Raw genomic sequence first — 19,357 nt, forward strand, 5'->3', positions numbered from 1 at the left:
GTCTATACAGAACATATTTTCATTTCTAAAATGTGGACCCATTTCTGAAGAAAGCAGTGATGTGCAGCTCCTCCAGCAGAGCAGGGTGATGGATATTTAGCCATCGACAGAAGCACTGGCAGCAGCAGACGGGACATTACCGTCACATAGGGGTTTCCCTTGTATCAGCTGAGCACGGACCCCACCATTACCCTGCGACATAGGGGACACCAGAGGGACACTGGGCCCAGTTAAATCCAATCGCACACAAATATGTCGGCAAATACTATGTATTTAAAATATGTATTACTATGAATCAGGAGTTCGTTACAGTTCAACTGTGCCGTTTTAGAATATTTGAATTTTGTCCGAACACCCCCGCAAACCACGGAACGTGGATAGTTCCCAAGATGGCGGCGGTTTATGTCAGTGTGGAGTGAAACTTTCCTATTTTAGTGAAGATTTTGTCATTTTCCAACACATTTTGTCGACTGAACTCCTATGATTATTTAGGTTAGCATTGCCGGAATACAGAGGCGTTTGATAGTGGTCGTCAGGACCGAGTGGCGGCATTCTGTGCTCCGTTTTTCATCGCCAAATCGTTGGGCTTTCCTTGAAGTTGACGGTGGCTAGATGCCTGACATTGCGATCATACAGACTGTTGTTGCCATCACATCGTTAAACGCGGAACTGTCCGGTGAGATTGGACGTGGCCGAGTAGCTAGTTAGCTCAGCGGTCAAAGTGCGTCGAAGACGACTCGGCAGCTTTTCGTTCAGCTGGATTCCGTCGGGGCTGGTCGGAGATCCCGAGGACGTGTCACGTCACCTGTCACTTGAGATAAATAGTTGGTGTTGGATGTCACCACCAGTCAGTGTCGGGCTCTACTTGGTGTGCTAGCGTCGTGTAAGTACCAGTTTATTTCTACCCGGTGTGTTGCTTCGCTGTCACCAGTGCTCGTTTGAACAGCTTGTTCTGTTTTGTGGCCTGCAGTCACTTAACTCGAGAGGGTGAATGTAGTATGATTTTAATGCTAACTATAACACTATCGTTAAGTCAACTGTGTACAAAATAGTGCACTCCAAATGTTACCGTTGCTACTATTAACAAAGAATGCCCACATTTGTCACCTACCACTGGTTGCTATTTTATGAAGGGAGTGGCTGCATGTAACATGGTTTGTTTTGCCTTGATTTGTTAACAATAAGTCTATGGCTATTAATTATCTACTCAACGGTGGTGGCTTTAAGATTCAGCGGCTGGGCCTCTCTGACTGTCCACTTATTGTTTCCAAACATTGTTTTTAACTCTTATTTCCTGGTTCCTTTATGACAGACAGCCATCCTGGCAAATCAAATGGAGAAGCTCCAGGACCTGAGCCAATCAGAGCTCCAGGAGCTCCTGGACAACCCAGAGAGGGTGGAGTCTATGGCTCTGGAGTCTGACGAGGTACAAATTATGATTCACTTTCCATTTGGCCTTCATTTTTTCAATGCATTGTGTTTCAGCTTTTTGAGAATGACAAGTGTTTTGTGAGACATTAGGAATTTGATTTTGAAGTAATTAATCCTTGCAGGGTGTTTGGTTAGTTGACCTTCTCAGTGTGGGTGTGTGTGACACAAACCAGCCTAATGCTAATGAATGATATGCCTCGTTTCTAGTTTAGTGGACAGTCTGGGTGGGGTGAGTGAGTAATGCTTTCCTTTTTTGGTAACCACAGAAGAGAACTAAAGCAATGTTGGTAGCCACATTTGACAAAACCCTCTAGTACTAGAAGCTCCCATTAATGTGAATGTTTAGCGCTTGTCTTCCTTCCCACATGTCGTTGTATGCCTGTCACACTGCTCACTTAAACTCTGCCTTTCAGGTTTCGTGTTTTATGTCAATTCGCCATTGGTAATATAACACTTATACCCTATTACATTAAAACAAGCACCCCAGCTTCCAGTCGCATAGCCAGTGTGGTTATGTAATGCGACTGGACAGACAGGCTGAGCTTCTGTGTACATTGAACATAGGCTACATGTCATTGGCTCAGTTTTAGGTGGTTATGTATTTTGCTGCTGAAACAAAGTTGGCTGAACTTCTTTCTCTGGATCTGCATAAAAGCATATGTGGAAAAAGGTGCTGCCAACTAGTGCTGGGCGGTACAACCAGTTTCAATTTCCCGTACGATATGAATTTTCACATACCGTCATACCGGTGCATAGCCAGAACACTACTGACTGGCTTCAACAGGCAGCTATAGATGATGTTCGCTACTGAAAATGATAGTGGTGGAGCTAGTTATCTTATCTGTATTGAGAGGGACCCCTAGTCATGGTCATAACTTTATAACAATTAACAACCCACAACTAACGCTCTTTAACAGAGCAAAACACCACAACACAACAGTCTGTGACACATAAACAATTTGTAACACTAATAATTGTACATTTATAAAATTTCACCGCCGAACTGCATGCTGGGTACAGCTCACTCGCCTGCTAGCACAACAGTCTGCTAACAGCTGGGAGAGGCTCCGTCCTCCAGTAACGCTACATTAAGGAACAGAACAGAGTGATGCAGGATGAACATAGACAGACCGGAGATGCACCGATAGAGTTTGACACATATGCAACGCTGATTACCGTAAAATGTGTGGTATTTGTTATAAATGTACGTTGGTACGTAGAGGGTGATAAGAAGCTGTACATGGAGGGGCTTAGGACCCAGGGGAATGTAGGTGAATATACCGTGATACCGCCAGAGTTATGCAAAATACCGTGATATACATTTTTGGTCATACCGTCCAGCACTACTGCCAACACAGAGCAGACACATTTAAGTTACTGAACACACTGAACACGCACCAGCTCTAATCTGAAAGCAAGCCTGTGATTTATTCATACTTGAAATTCACTTTACAAGGTTTATGGAACCTGTACATTTATTCCATACAGTGTAATGTGGTTGCTGTTATTAAATGATTTTGTTCATTAATAATCTGTTCATTTTGAGTTCTGATTGTTGCACTTTGAGATGTTATAGCTGCTCCCAGTCTCCCCTACTGTAACACTGAAACCTGCCAAAGTGACACACGCCTGCGTTGGGCCAGTGAAATGCAGCCAGTTGCCCGATAACGTAAAATAAAAAAACTAATCATTATTCAAGTGAAGTCACCGAGCGACGTTACTGACTTCGCTCTGCTCCGCCCATGTCTGTCGCACAGTCCTGGGGCTGAAGTACAGAGCGCCACGAGCAAACAGACAGGCAGGCCTGTTTACTTCATAGATGAAATGACGATCAATGGAAACAACATACAAGTTGAAATGCAAAAGAACAATCATTGCCTGTTGGGGGGGAAAAAGCATCCGACTGGGTTGAGAATGATGAGTAGTGGAGTCCCTCTGTGGAGTCGACTGTACAAGAGAGCCGAGAAGAAAACCTGAAGCTCTGGGCTCCTCACCCAGAGTGCCTCAACAAAACAAACACAAAATGCATCACTTTGCGCTGCTTCTTCCAGTCCAGAAAGAGCGCCGTAGTGGGACGGCTGTGGCACAGAGGTAGAGCGGGTTACCCTCCACTCTGAAGATCGGTGGTTTGCTCCCCGGCTCCTCCAGTCAGCATGTCCTTGGGAAAGATTCTTCGCCCCAAATTGCTCCAGAAGGCCGCGCCATCGGAGTGTGAATGTTGACATGTAGTGTGAAGCGCTTTGAGTGGTCGGAAGACTAGGAAGGCGCTAAGTGAATGCAAGTCCATTTACCATTTACCAGTGTGTTGTTTAGGAACAGATGAGCAGAACCAAAATGATTTTCTTTTTACGGCTCCCCAGTTCTTGATGTGGGTGCAGACTGTCAACTTGATTCCATCTTTTCTAACATTCACCTCTAATGTGAGACCACTCTCCACCGGTTCTTAAGAAGAGTCCACAAGCACTTGGGATGAGTTTGAAAGTTGTTGATGCATGTATCAATATGTCATATCTCACATTAAACGATCGAAAGCTAGTTTTCCTATTAAGCCATTAGTTTACTTTTACAGATATGGTTTTGCTGAATCTGACCAGAGCCCTGAACTATGACATGTTATTTGGGGTCAGCAGGGTAACTTCAGATTTAACCCTGAGAATCAGGTTTAACCCTGAAATCTGACGTGAAATCAAGAAATAAGGCGCTCAAATTGAAGAACACACTATTGAATACAGATAGGAAAAAAAGCTCCGTATGTTTAGCTTTTTCTTTTACTGAGGTCTTTCCCATGAAAAGGGATCACGTACCTGTTTTAACAGGGCCGTCGAGCAGCAATCTAACAGCACCATAAATTACATTACATAACTACAATAACACTGAATCAGCATATTTTCTCTTATAGAAAATATAGCATATATTCATATTATATATTCACTTTTTTGAGCTGTTTGCTTTCAGTCCAACAAACTGTATGAATCGCCTTGAGTTTCTTTTCCATGTATGCCGTGGTACCACTTTGAATTGTGTTTTTAGTTTTTTTGTAATACTCTGTGATACTGACCCAGCTCTCAACTACAACAAATGTAATAATAATCCCTGTGCATTTAGTGGTATCCACTAAAATGGCTCAAATGTAAAGCTGCCATAGTCTGATGCTTGTTTGTTTTTTTCCCTAGATCCAGAACATTCAGCTGGAGAGAGAGATGGCATTGGCATCAAATCGCAGCCTGGCAGAGCAAAACCTGGACATGAAGCCTCGTCTAGAGTCAGAGAAGGAGGTACTGGTGGAGAGATATTCTCAGCTGGAGGCCATCAGAGAAACCTACAGACAACACTGCTCCCTGAGAGGTAGGAGGGAGGGACAAAGGGTGGATGAATAACTGGGGTGAGGGATGGAGGGTTGTGAGACTTTTATCCAGTGACTGGAGACACTTTAGAGTCCAGCTCTTATTACAGTCTGAACTGTACTTCACTCTGTTTAATGGCGTATTATCATCATGCAAGCCTATAGCGCCAACTTCTGACCAAATACGCTGTTGTTGAGTTTGTTCGCTCAAAATCAGTTGATGGAAACGCACCTCATTTTACTTTTTTGCTTAAAATTCACTTGACAATTGAATGGAAACACAGCTAGTCCTCTCCCTCGCTCTGTGTGTCTCTTCTGTTGCCAAAGCATCAAAATACAATGGGTCCAAATATTTGAACAGAACACTATAACAGCAATCTGAACATTAACACAACATTATTATTGATATATCTTGGTAATGTGTGTGTATAAATATATATATACACAGACAGTATATGCTGTGCTTGTATTTGTCTCTCTGTTTCTCACTCTGTACGGTATGTCTGTCTCCCTCATTAACGCTCTCCTTGTCCTCAGATGGGATGGTGGGTCAGGTGTCCCCAGAGGCTTTGTTCTCCAGACTACAGACAGAGGGCAGCAAAACGGAGGCAGAGTCAGAGGTCAGAACACACACACACACACACACACACACACACACACACACACACACACACACACACACACACACACACACACACACACACACACACACGAGCTCTTTAAGCAGTAAAACAATGGCTTACAAGTTTTCTAAAAAACATTCACCGGCAATAATATACAATAATATTGTAAAAGGATTAGCGCCAAATGTGAGAAAAGCATACATAGCTTTTTATGCCTCCTCTTTACTCCTCATTTCTTCCCGCTGCAAAAACAAACTCACTCGTCTGGTCTGTCTTTCTCAAGTCGTAAAAAGTTCCACGTGGTGCTCCCCCTAGAGGCCTGGAGAACGTCCGTTGTGTTGACTGGAAATGCAGCGTTTTTCGGCATGGTTTATGTATTTTCAGCGTGTTTGCTGTTAATGTATTAGTTTTGGCTTTCTGCAGCATGTTATTTCATTTGCACAGCCCGATTTTGATGTTTTAGATTTATGTGCATGTTTTTGAAGCTGTAGCACGTTTCAAATGGAAACGTATTGGGCCGTTGCAGCTAGGGATTAGTATCATTCATATGTTATTGATGCTTTTCTTTATGGAAACTCTTATCGGTTCTTTTTCATTACTAAATATTTGCTTTTTAATATATAATTTCAAAAAAAGAATACAGTTAGAACAGAATTTAAAGGAATTCATATTTCATATGTGACTGTTGTTGCTGAGCAGCAACAGTAATGTTACAAAGTCAATGGATGAAGTCAATGGATGAAGTCATTAATGTCTTTAATAACTTAGCACCGGTGCCCGTTCAATACCGGGTTTCGGTTCCCATCCCTATCCCTAGTTGTGGAACATTTGCCTTTGTTACCCAGTGTAACGCAGTGCTTGGAGGAAGTAAAAAGAAAGGAAACCGTACTTACTGTAGAGGTATAATGAATTGGGACTAAAGGTGCTGTATGGCGGTGCTGGTCTGCTCCTTTCACAGGCTTGTAGACCTGCAATTTTAAATTCTTGTACGAACAGCCTGATGATGCAATCACATGCACAGATACAAAGTAGACCATCTCTTGAGTTTAGTACTAGTTTGATCTGCTCAAACCCCGGTTGTGTGTCTCTGTCTGCAGGCTCTAGCCGATGAGTTTCTGGAGGGCTCTCTGCCGTTGGACCCCTTCCTTGATCGCTTCCTTTCCCTGCGATCCCTCGCTCACAAAAGACGGGTGCGGATAGAGAAACTCCAGGAGATCCTTCGACAGAGGAGTGAGGGCAATCCCAACACCATGACACCATCAGCAGGCATCAGCCAAGACCCCGCTGCCACCCCCTCACCATGGAATCAACAGACAACAACGGCAACGGCGACAAATCCGCAGCAGCCAAACTCCACAGCTCAGTCCTCCAGCTACCAAAACCCCTCGCAGCCGGCCACCTCATCTGCAGGGGGCCCCTCCGGTCTCCCCTATAGCCCGTACCCCGTCTCCCCACCCAACCACCCCCCTGCAGCGGCAGCAAGCTCCGGCCCTCCGTACCCAGGTCCCGGCTCACCTTTCACCCCAGCAGGGAGCTACTCCGGCCCCAGGCCCGCTTTCGGGCCTCCGGCTTCATCCGCCTGCCCTTACCCGACCCCACCCTCCTTCCCTGCCCCACACCCGGGCTCAGCATTCGGCCAGTACACCCCGAGCCACCCCCAGAGTGGCCCCGTGCCCTACCCGGCCTCCTACAGCTACGGCGGCTACAGCTACCCAGCCGGGCCCGCGTATTCCAATTCTCAGTCGCCAACAGGGAGACCCATCTACAGACCAGGATATGGAGTTCCACAGCCGTACTCATGAAAGCACCACTGCTCCTCCGTCTCAATTCTTCCTCTCAAATCTTCCCTTCATTGCTCTCTCACCTCCCTCCCTCCCTCCCTTCCTGAACTCCAGTCTCCCCCATCCTATATCCCTCTCCTCCTCTCGTCTTTTTCTGCCCTCCCTCCTTCTTTCTACATACTGAGGTCTCTCGCTTTACTTATCTTTGTTGCACTATTTCTCTCTTTATCTAAATATCAGTCTGATGATCTCTCCGTCTTTCTCTCTTTCCTTTTCCCTGTCTCTGTCACCCTACGACCCACCAACTCCCCAACACTAGTCTCAGGTTGTTGCGTTGTGTTTAAGTGTTAAAACACGTGTATCTGGCCCTTCATACCCTTCATACCCTCACTCTCCTCTCCCTCTCCATCGCACCTACCCTCCTCCTCTTCCATTTCTTGTGTGTGTGTGTATGTGTGTGTTGCTATTTGGCAATCAGAAAGTCTTTGTTAACACACAAGTGCACTCCCCCTTATGACAAATGCATGTCTTTGTAACACTACATCAGTGTCCAGTAGCTGTCTGATTTACTTTGTTATTCATGAGCACAATGTGCATAGAGGAAGCGACTCATGATGGAACCGGGTGGTGTCATGACCCCTGGGCTCATTAAATGCAATTGAATTGGCAAAGTTGATGGCTGTCACAAAATATGGCTCTTATATTAAGTGAACCTGCTGGCTCTATCAGCTCTTCCAGGCCCTTCCCGTCTACAAACACACGTTTCATTATGCACATACCTGTAGACAGTGGGCAGAAACAACCTCCAGTCACCCCTTCATTTTTGTCAACCAAAGAATCTTGTGTCGATCACACTGCTTTTTTTTCCAATCTTAATTTAACATTAACGTAGAAAGAGGAAGCTGCAGCTGTGTGTCAGCCGCTGTGCTGGTGATGTGGTGACTACTCGCTGTGCTAGTTGGTGAACTACTGCAGCTGGCTAGCTAACCGCTAACATGCTAGCCAACTGGCAACAATAGTAGTGAACCAAGCGTCTTCTGGTTCATTCCCCCTTTTCCATTTGTTCCCAGAATTGTTGTTGGGGAAGAGGGAAAAAGCTTTTTTTGTTCTCTGTCCGTTTGGGGACAGTGTAAATCTGAAACATTGAGTAATATGATCTGGATGGTGCTTGTAGAGCTGAGGGAACAGCGGAGTTTGTTCATATTCTCTGTGAAAGAACCCACACAGTCCGCTGATCCCCTGTTCGATGGGTCTTTAACAAACCTTTCCTTCCAGTCTACCGTGAATTCAAATTCAAATGTTTTCCCCAAAGCGAGTCTCCATTTCTAGAGCCAAATGAAGATGGCACTGTGCATGAAGGCAGCGGTCGTCTTCAGTTGTTAGCCGTCCGTGTTAGCCGTAGTCTTACATTTGTAGTTTCATGTATGTATCTCATTCCACAAAAAAAGAAAAAAAAAATCACAGACAGGAAGTGTAGTACTACCAGATGTTTGTAAAATGTTTACTACAACATACATTAGCTAGCTAGCTGACTTAAATGAGCTAATGCTAGAGACAGACTGCCCACCTCTCCAAGAAGTAGAATTAGAAACCAACTCCACCTCAGAACTGGTGCTTTTCAGAGTCCTCGGGCTCCTTTCACCTTTTCAATGCTTGGCTTGCCAGCTTGTTTAGGGGGTCTGCGGGGATGGAACCACATTGCAAATCTCCACCGGTAAAGCATGGTGAGAGCAGGCACAGTGAAACCTGGATGGGTCGTGTGGGGTTAGGGGGGGCTGGGAGCACTGTGGTCCTGTAGTGACACCCTCACTGAAACAGTCGTTCACAGTTTGAGCCAAACACACTTTCACGTCTTTGTTCCCACTTGGTCTGTAACGCCCCCCCCCCCCCCCCCCCCACACACACACACACTGCTGTCGTCCTCATCCCTTCCTCCTGTCCTGACCTCCTCTCCATCACTCCCCTCCTCTTTTCATCTGCTCGTTGAATATGAACTGATGCTTGACAATGATAACCAGAAGAAAATAGTTTTATTTCTATAAGTTCACGCTATCCGTGAGAATACATGTGATGTGTATAGTTTAATGGAGTGAAAATATAAAGTTGGAGATCAGTTCTGTGTCAATTTAATCAATACAAATAATATCATTGAAATTGCAATGTAGGTAATTGATGAAAGCTAATTTATGGATCTTTTAGAGGTACATGCCACCTCTCTAAATTTGTATTACACTGTGGAATAAACATGAAACTATAATATCTCATAAAAGTGTTTCCTTGCAATGTCACATTTCATCAAACGCATCATTTTTCTTTAATATCTTCTCTCAGCTACTTCAGAACTCTTTGAGTATCATCACCATCTTTAAAGCAGCTATACCGTTAAACAGTTCTCTTGCTGATATTGTAGCACTCCCAATACAGCCCTCACATTATTATTATCATATGACCCAGCTTAAAATCATCAGTGAAGAATTGGGGGGAATTCAGAGTTGCTGTAACCAACATGCCAATAATATCACATACATGTGTTCTATTCGAGTTCAAATTCACCCGAGCTCCATCCTGAAGTGATTTTAATCTGGATTGGTCCCAGCCTCTACAATGCTGTTCTGCTCTTAACACGAAGCACGGGAGTCATTGAAGGAGCTCAAATGGAGTTCTGAGTTGGTCATCATTGAATCTGTCATGAAATGACTAGTCTGTGTAAAGGCAGCGAGATGAAGAAAGTTAGGAGGTAGCAGCAGTTTGTGTGAGTAAAGGCAGAGCAGAGGGCCGTAAACACAACTACAGAGCAGCATCACACTTGTATGTCATGACACTGCATGTTTCCCAGAGGACCAGGAAATCATTTGCTTCTTTTTGTGTCAGAAAGGACTTTGACCTGTTGGATTATTCATTGTAGCTGTATTTGGTGTCCGAGCCACATTGAGAATCTTTCACTGCTCTGTCACAGCTGGAGCTTCATCAGGATTAGTGCAAAAACGTGTCGCTGCAGTTTGGACAAGCAGCCTTTCAGTGATCTTATGACCTGCTCTGCTAATGTGGCCTCCACAGGCCGACTGGACATCCAGAAGAGACCACCTTGGTAGTCATTAAAAGGACAATTGTGTAGTTATGTTTTTATTTTATTTATAAGCTGGTTTTGAGTTTCCTGGTTTCAGCTGTCCGCTATCACCCCAATCCAGGAAAATACACCCGTGGACGGAGGCGTGTACACTTTTGTTTCTTCTTCTTCTGTCTGAGTGCTCATATGCACTCGGATATAAAGTTGATCTACCACGTCCGCAGATCTCTGCAGCGCTCCCGTCAGTTATCATATCTGTTAGAAATGATGGGGAAACCCAAGGAAAACAAGTCTAGGTGTTTTTTATATTTCAGTGGCAACATCTCTGGTCCAACTCCTCATAGATATTCCATTGAAAATGTTTGGCCCCACTTTCTGATCACAATGTTTGCCTCATATTTAGTGCTAAATGTGTGCATTGAGTATGTGCTGTATAATATAGAATAATACAAATGTATTTCTAGCATTTCACAATTCCAGCTCAATGAGGTTTTGACATTATGTATATGTCAGAAGCATCATGGGAACTGTAGTTGTATTTGTAGAGGGCAGTGGGCGTTTCACCACTGCTCTTCCCGAATATCGAATAACATTCAAAACAGTCTGGGTTGTACGGTCACATCTTTAAACCTGATGTTATTGGCCGACTCAGAAATGTCCAGAAGAACGCTGGCCATAATTCCAGAGCCCCAGAACCATGATTTCCTTCTCTCACATGGTTTGATGATTCGGTTTAGTTGCTCCTGCCACTACTGACTAATTTCTGTCCGCAATTTCAAAGGCATCGTTTGTTTGGTGACAGATAGATAATGCAATTATATTAGTATGATATGTTGGATCAATTGGCAGTTTCAGAAAAGATTTTTATGTCATGTTTGCTCATATACTGGTAACAAAGAGAGAAACCGTCCTGATGCACTCGATCACAGGCCTGGACTGGTTTAGCATAATAAAGCCTGTGATACATGTGTCAGTGTTGGGATGTCATTCTGTTAGGCTAAAGTAGCCTCGGCTAGTCTGGGAAAAATACATAAAAAATACATCAGATCAACGACAGTAGTTTGCTTGTTTATATTATTAGCAACAGGCTATGCTTTATAAAGCCTAGTAAGCTGTAACTAAGGGCTTTAATCACGGTTAATAAATACTGTACGAATGCCTTATAGACTAGTTTATCTTTAAAGCGTCATAACTGGATTGCAGCAGTTCTTCATAAATCCGTCACTAAGTTTCTTCTACAGTAACTGCCAGCCACTTAAAAAACAAATGATTTACTAAATCAGGTTGCACATTAAAACTTGTCTTGGCTAGTAAAGACCTTAGCGGTGTGTACATTGGTTGTTAGGCAACACCTGTAGAAGTACTGTCCAATCAAGAGCTGTCAATTCTGTAAACAGGGAGTCACTGAAGCATCACAAGCTCGGTCTTAACTTCCAAAACGATATCCCAAACTTAACTGCCAGTCCTTTGTTGACATGGATACATGCATATAGAAATGTGGTCCGCTTTAAAGTTAGCAGTATTCATGCAGAATGAGTCGGAAATATTTGATCATGCTAAACTAGTTGATGTCATTCGGTCATTTAGTATAACATCTTGTAATATGGGGGTATGTTACGTTCTATTTGTGAAATGTAATTGAAAATCTCCACAGTTCACATCGTTATTGAGCAGCATTTCGATCAGGTGTCGGGTCAGACGTGTCGTCCGAATCCCATTCACCCGTTATGCTGTCATCTAAACCGCTCATATGCGGTTTAGTTAACTAAGCAGCAGTTAGTGGCAACACCAGTAATATTTCATCTTTACATAAGAACTAGTTTGTGTGGCAAACCTGTCTTAATTTAGCGATGTGTAAAGCTCCACTTGGTAAACCAAACCAGTCTCACGGCTGTTTGAAAAATTGTCATGAATTGTAAACTATTGATTCGTATACATGGCCATGAATTTAACGTTTTTTTTCGTGTTGCTCAGCACGACTTAGGTTTAGGAATAACATCATGGTTGGGCTTAAAATAAGTACGTTAAACTTAAGTTAAGGATACGTTTAGGAAAAGACGCCACGAAAGGGTCACAACAATACTTTGGGACACAAACACCGGTCTCGAACAAGTCGTGCTGGTTGCGTCCATTTCACGTATTTCTGATGTCTTTTTAGCTTCAGCATCATTGCTCTTTGATCTCTGACATCCTGGACCAAAAAAACATGAAGAAGAAGAATCCCATGCACACGTATGAATGGATTAGCAACATTCATAATAGGTCAATTTGTGGACCCAAATATGTTCTTATTAATATCTTATAACTGATAACATCAGTAAATGATTAACATGAATAAGCCATTCGTTACAATGTGTAAGTCCTTTATGGAGGGGGCCTTATTAGACCTACAATCCACCAACACGTGATATCTATCAGCAGGTCAGAAAGATAACCAGACTGACGGTATTATGCTGCCTCAACTCACTGCTGCTGCCACACGATGGCACAAGCTAACAGACTGACACCGTCTGGGGTTGGACACATTTCCTGTGACCTGTTGTCAGTCAGTCGTCATTGTACATTTATGTGTGTACACCTGTGTTTTACTTCTATACCACCTGTGTTTTACTTCTATACCACCTGTGTTTTACTTCTATACCACCTGTGTTTTACTTCTACACCACCTGTGTTTTACTTCTACACCACCTGTGTTTTACTTCTATACCACCTGTGTTTTACTTCTACACCACCTGTGTTTTACTTCTATACCACCTGTGTTTTACTTCTATACCACCTGTGTTTTACTTCTACACCACCTGTGTTTTACTTCTATACCACCTGTGTTTTACTTCTACACCACCTGTGTTTTACTTCTACACCACCTGTGTTTTACTTCTATACCACCTGTGTTTTACTTCTACACCACCTGTGTTTTACTTCTACACCACCTGTGTTTTACTTCTATGCTTTTCATATCCAACTTGAAGACAGGAATGATTCTAGTGGGTTTGTACTGGACAATGAATGTTTTCGAAGAAGCACAAAGGCGATGTTTTATTATTATCCAGAGGTAAATAACATTCAGATGGATTTATCTGTTCTGTATCTGATGGAGATGAATTATATGATGTTAATGATGACTGCAGATTATTATGTTTTCTTTCTCTTGTTTTGGGGTTGTGACTAATTAAACAGAAGTTGATCTAAATCAAAACAGGCTGAATCTTCATTTACACATTGAAGTGCTGTTCATTTAATAGCATGGAGGACTAAATAGACATTGAGGACATTTTAAAAAGAGGGTTCTGTGGAAAGACTATTAAATCTTCTATTTCGATGCCACATGCCAGAACAAGGTCGAGGGTTAAAACAGTGAGTGGGTTTCTGTACACTCTGACAGAAGCCAATCAAATCTAATAATGAGATAAACGCAGTACTAAGGCTATCATTATCAGCATCCACATGAATATTAAAATCACAGACAAGAATTACGTTATCTGTTTTTGGGACTAAACTTGATAAAACTCTGAGAATTCAGATAGAAATTAAGAATATAAACCTGGACTGCGGTATGCTATAACAAATATAATTGTCTGTATTGTTTTCCAGTTTGGGTGTGAAAGATTAAAAAGCAGGCTTTCAAATGAGTTATAATTTAGTTTAGCTTTAATAATAGGCTTGAGTCAAAGATGGCTGCTACTCCACCTCCTCGGCCGGTGCCTCGAGGAATGTGAGTATTAATATGATTCGAGGAGTCATTTAGGCTGACATGTTCTTCATTACACAGCCAGGTTTCAGTCAGACAAAACAAATCAACATGATTATCTGATATTAATTAATTATATAATAATTATTAATTATTTATTGTGAAGATCATGTCATCACCTTTTCTCCTCTTCTCACTCTAATCTGAGAAACGCTGACCCCCCCAAAAAAAAAACTCTACGGATCTACACGATTCACATGGATGATATATTTTGATTAAAAATGGCAAATTTTGCCGAAAAGCGACAAGTTTGCAGGTATGAATACAATTCTGCATTTCCCCTCACGCCCCACCTGCAATACTGCTGCGCCCCACTAGAGGGTCGTGCCGCACAGTTTGAGAACCACTGCATTAATTTGTTCATTATTTTGCAGCTGATAATGGTGCAGCACATTTGAACTACTTTATATACTTAATTTTAGGCTGTATACTACCTAATAATATGTTATAGTTTATTAGTTGATTTCTATTTCGTTTTAAAAATCTGAATCTGTAAAGTAGCCTAACTAGTAACAAATATTTCCAAAAAGTAGTGAAGTTAAAGGTACAATAATTCCTCTGAGATGTAGTGGATTTTAAGTATAAAGTTACATCAAATGGAAATACTAAAGTAAACTCAAAGTACCTCAAAACTGTACTGTAACAAATTGCTGTAACTTTACGGTGGATTTTCAACGGTATCTAACAGTATTTTATAATAACTAACATACAGTTAAATGTTTAATCATGTTTTAAAATAACAGTTAATGCCACCTATTAACAATAACAGCAGACTACTGTAATTTAGCAGCTTGATACAGTATTTTTCGTGAAGTGGTGGATATATGCTTCTCTATACAAGTTCAGTGAATCACAATCCATCTACATCGTACTGTCTATTGTAGGTTAATGCATCTGTAATGACGATAGAATATTTTTATTATTCAAACTGCTCATTGCCTAAAAGTCATTTTTGAGTGACAAGACGTCACTTTGGAGCAACAGCCATGTGGAGATCAACCGTGGAGCCGAGGTAACTTACGCTAATCATCATACATTCAAAGTCTTCAGTATTGTTTTGTCTTCATGATTATTGAACTGTTAACATCTCCGATAATGTTTCACTTGTTCTGTTTCGTTACATTAGGTTGCTAATATTGGCGGAGCTAGCTCTGTGACCGACTGTAGGACCGCAAATGGGACATTATCAAACGGGAGAGCGGACCAGAAATCGCAGACGTGCGTTCAAGACGATGAACAGTTGAGGTACTGCTAACAGTAACGTTAGCTGTGCTGTCCTATAGGAGCAACATTAACACCAGATCAAACTCATTTTATTGTTGAACCTTAGTCCATTGTGGTCCATTGTCATAGCTTCATTTCTTCATTTCTTCACCTCACATGATCAGCTCATAACAGGCTGTTCATTTAAACTGGATGGTATTGTTGTATTAGCTTTTTGCAAAGACTTGCACTGATATTTTAACATATGTGAGGCACATGCAAACCCACAGTTGAACACCCAAAGCTTATTTTAATTGTTTATCCTGGATGTCATAGAACTTACCAGAAGCTCAGAACATTGTGTTTCTAAAGTTTTTATTGTGTTTGTGTTACAGTGACTCGTCATCAGAGATTGAGGAAACCAGCCAGACGCTGCAGTCAGGTCCTCTTTCAAGGTGTTCTCTCTCTTTATTGTTTTCATTCATGTGTGAGTTCATGCAGTTTAAATTAACTATACATGTGTATAAGACTTGTTAACAAGCTAGACTGTGATGCAGTTCTATTACACTGTTCTTGATACTATTTTAATTCAGCGTTTCACTCTTAATGCTATTTTCATTCAATGTTTTTCACTGTTGATGCTAATGAGTTCAGTTGAGCTGTTCATTAACGATTTTATGATTTTATTAGTTTTCTTCTAAACATGCAGTACATTGTGAGTTTTGTGATGTAATACAATGTCTCTTTATTGTTTGTCTTGAGAACATGTATTAAACTGCAACAATTATGTATTGAATGTCTATTGTGATTCTTTTATTTGTTGGGAATTAAATGCAAAAGTAGCAGGTTGTATTACCCTTTGTAAATAAATGGTAACATTCTGGCATATACCATAAAATCACGGAAAAACCCAGTTATCCTACTATCACATACCGTAAGTAATCCAGTATACGGTAAGATATCGTAAAAGTACATAGCTGCACCATAAAAAAACAGTAACTTACTGGCGTCCCTGCTGCCAGTGAGTTACTGTTAATTTAGGGTGAAATTGTTTAGAGTGCGCTCAAGGACAGTACTTCAGTAGCCAAAAATAAGTAAGTTACATTCCATCACTATTAGAACAAGATCACAAAGTTCTTTATAGTTCTAGTCTCTTACCGTTGCTCACAAAGTGCACCAGATTGATGCATTTCACTTTAAAATGTAAATTAGACTAAATAGTTAATGGACACTCTGTTAGAGCTGTTTGATATTGTATGTAAAAGGATATCAACTATAAATACTCAACCAAATATTTATCAGTCAGCGCTGCACACCCATCATTTCCCAGGGTTATTACCTGGGTGTTATGTGCTGGCTGTGAACAGCCTCCTCCCCATGAGAAAATACTGTGCCGAGCAGAGAGGAGGGGGAGGTAAAAGTCTGCGGGACTTTTGGTGTCTTTACGGCTCCGTAGACCAGAGGCGGAGGATGACAGAAAACGAGAGTGACGGGGGAAATGAAGTAGAGTGCTGATGAGTCAGGAGAAGAAGATATTTCACTTGTAACAGAACCAGGAGATGATGTGTTCTCAAATCAGAACAGAAATGACTCCTTCATTCCTTCACTCAAGGTTCTTCACAATGAGTAGCACATTTTGGAAACTTGTTATCCTACAGTAGCAGAAGCATTGCACCATGCACATACTGTAACTATTATCTTACAAGCCTCGGAATCTAGACTACAATAGAACGTTTCATTCTATTGAATACACACACACACACACACACACACACATGTATATATATATATATATTAAATAAAAAAAATTCTACAGCAAAATCACAAATTGGCTTCAGAGGGCTTTACAATCAGTACAGCATACAACATGCTCTGAGAATGGTTACAGCTGATGGAATAAAGAATTTGAATTGCAATATGCAAATATATATATGTATAATATATTTCAAACTTATCATCCCTAATTTCTTGTATTTATTCTTGCTGTCCATTGTGACTTTCAGTCTGATGGTAGCAGCTGAAATGGTTGAGCGGATGTGTGGGGTCATTGAATCAGAATCACAAACGGTTTATTGCTGAGTATGTAACACGGACTTGGGCTTGGTGATTGGTGCGTGACAATAAACAAATTCAAATCACACCTCCAGAGCATTTTAACACCGAATCTTACGATCTGTTCAACACTTTAAGGTCCCAACTCAAAACTGGTCACACATCTCTCCATCAGAGACCTTTCAGTATCGGATCATATGTGCTTCTTGTTTGACACGGTTCAGACTGTATTTTTGTGTTATAAAGGAGCAGAAAGCAGGATCATTCGTTCTACTCTTTAAAAGTATTGATTATTCAGATGCAAATGACCTCACAAATGCTTTTGATACAATATGCACCTCTAAAAACCCAGCTGAACAATAAAACCCTTTTGTGCCTCCTCGATTTCTCGCTCTGTCACGACACGTGGAACAACAGGACTCAAATGAACAAGAGCAGGAGAGGGTGCAGAAAAACAGTCTTTACTTGTCAAAACAGGTTCGGTGCACAGGAAAAAAAACGAGGTCAGGAAAAAACTGGCAGAGATCACAAAACCCAGGAACATGAAGACTAAATCTCCGGACACAGAGAACGAAGACGAACTGGCACAGAGACAGGCGAACACGGGGTTGAACAGACTGGGGAGGTGAAGGTGATGAGACACAGGTGGATGCAATCAGGGGCACACATGAACAAAAAAAGTTGCTTTTTAGTTCATAAGTTGTAGTTATCTAAGAAGATCAAACGTTCTACCCTTCAGTTTGTGATGGCTCTGTTCTCACCACGTTTCACCTGATATCAGTTCTGTTTGCATGCTGAATGTAGGTTACATCCAATTCAACCGATATTATCCAGAAATGATGTTTACAAGAGGAAACAGCTGCTGGCGGAAAATTATTAGATCAATAAGAACATTCTCACACATTCAGCACTATATATATATATATAGATCTATATATATAGATATAGATCTATACATATAGATATATATTACATATATTTATATATATCTATATATCTATATATATAGATATAGATATACATATATATATCTTTTTAGCACTTTTTTATGGTGTTTTATTTTACTAAAATTGTTCTTGTTTTAATATGTTTGACACTTACATATATTTTGCACTTTTATCTGTTTTGAATACAACCGTTTTTTCTTTTATTGGCATTCATTTTTCATTCGTTCATTTTTAGATTTGGATCACTTCTGATATTTGCATCTTATTTCTTTATGTGGTTAATACCTTTATTCAAATTTCACATCTTTTATATGAGCTTTTTTATTATTTTATTTTTTATATTGTTGTTGTGTTGTACACTTTACTAAAGGTATTGCAATTTCTTTAAGTTATGCTCATTCAGGTTTTGTTATTAAATTGAAGTAAAACACCTTCTTATGAAATATGATTCATTGTAGAAGAAGCACTTTCAGAGCATTTGTCTGCATTGATTGTTAAAATACATTATGATACAACAAAAGATTCAACATTGTTTTTTTATACTGTAAATATCTCAATTTAGATAACATAAAAATCTGAAGTCCGTTACACAAAATGAAAAACAAAATATATTTAACAAATGTGACGATGCACAAATGCTCTTTTGAATCCCAAGTTAGATTATAAGAGTTACACAGCAAAAGTATAATTCCCTTTAAATGTAATATACAGAACCAAAAGTATAATACAATTATTATTATTATATTTATTGCAAGCAAATATAACTTTTGGGACTACTTTACCCTGTTAACGTGAGTAAAATTTGCAGTATGATATTTATTATTATTATTTTTTGTTGGTGATTTGCTAACACTGCGTTTGAGTCCATCATGCTTGTTGCAATTCATCCCTCAGCCATCCCTGACGAAGCATCGATGTTCGTGTGTTAGCAGAGGCTCGTGACTCACAAACATGTTTAAAAATGTTGATTTAGTTGAGAGTCACATAACTCTTCCCTTCACCTCTTCCTCCTACCTCTTCCTCCTTCCTCGCTTCTTATCATCATTTCTTATTTTCCCCTCTCTGCCTCTCTTCTGCAAGCTTCCTTTGAAGAGAGGAAATCTGCACTTTTGCACAAGCAGCAGCAGCGGCAGCAGGCCGGGGATGAAGTGATTCACTGTAT

General features: G+C 41.0%; 1 protein-coding gene across 2 annotated transcripts; it reads left to right on the forward strand.

The window, feature by feature from the left end:
• Positions 1-397: 397 nt before the first annotated feature.
• Positions 398-9,436, forward strand: vps37c (VPS37C subunit of ESCRT-I). Of its 2 annotated transcripts, none has more exons than XM_079160223.1 (5): positions 398-883; positions 1,313-1,426; positions 4,605-4,776; positions 5,312-5,394; positions 6,495-9,436. In XM_079160223.1, exons 2-5 carry the CDS (start codon positions 1,334-1,336, stop codon positions 7,197-7,199), a joined length of 1,053 nt encoding a protein of 350 aa, XP_079016349.1. In that variant the 5' UTR covers positions 398-883; positions 1,313-1,333; the 3' UTR covers positions 7,200-9,436. The 2 variants fall into 2 exon arrangements, with proteins under 2 accessions (XP_079016349.1, XP_079016350.1); XM_079160224.1 differs by having other exon boundaries at positions 1,317-1,426.
• Positions 9,437-19,357: the final 9,921 nt, after the last annotated feature.

Source organism: Pholis gunnellus, assembly GCF_910591455.1.
Source record: "Pholis gunnellus genome assembly, chromosome: 5".
Taxonomy (NCBI): Eukaryota; Metazoa; Chordata; class Actinopteri; order Perciformes; family Pholidae; genus Pholis; species Pholis gunnellus.

Bases quoted from the DNA above. Each gene is read 5' to 3' on its own strand.
- vps37c (XM_079160223.1), top strand. From the start codon at position 1,334: ATGGAGAAGCTCCAGGACCTGAGCCAATCAGAGCTCCAGGAGCTCCTG. The intron at 1,427-4,604 runs GTACAAATTATG...TTTTTTCCCTAG, and splicing joins TGGCTCTGGAGTCTGACGAG to ATCCAGAACATTCAGCTGGA. The intron at 5,395-6,494 runs GTCAGAACACAC...CTCTGTCTGCAG, and splicing joins AAACGGAGGCAGAGTCAGAG to GCTCTAGCCGATGAGTTTCT.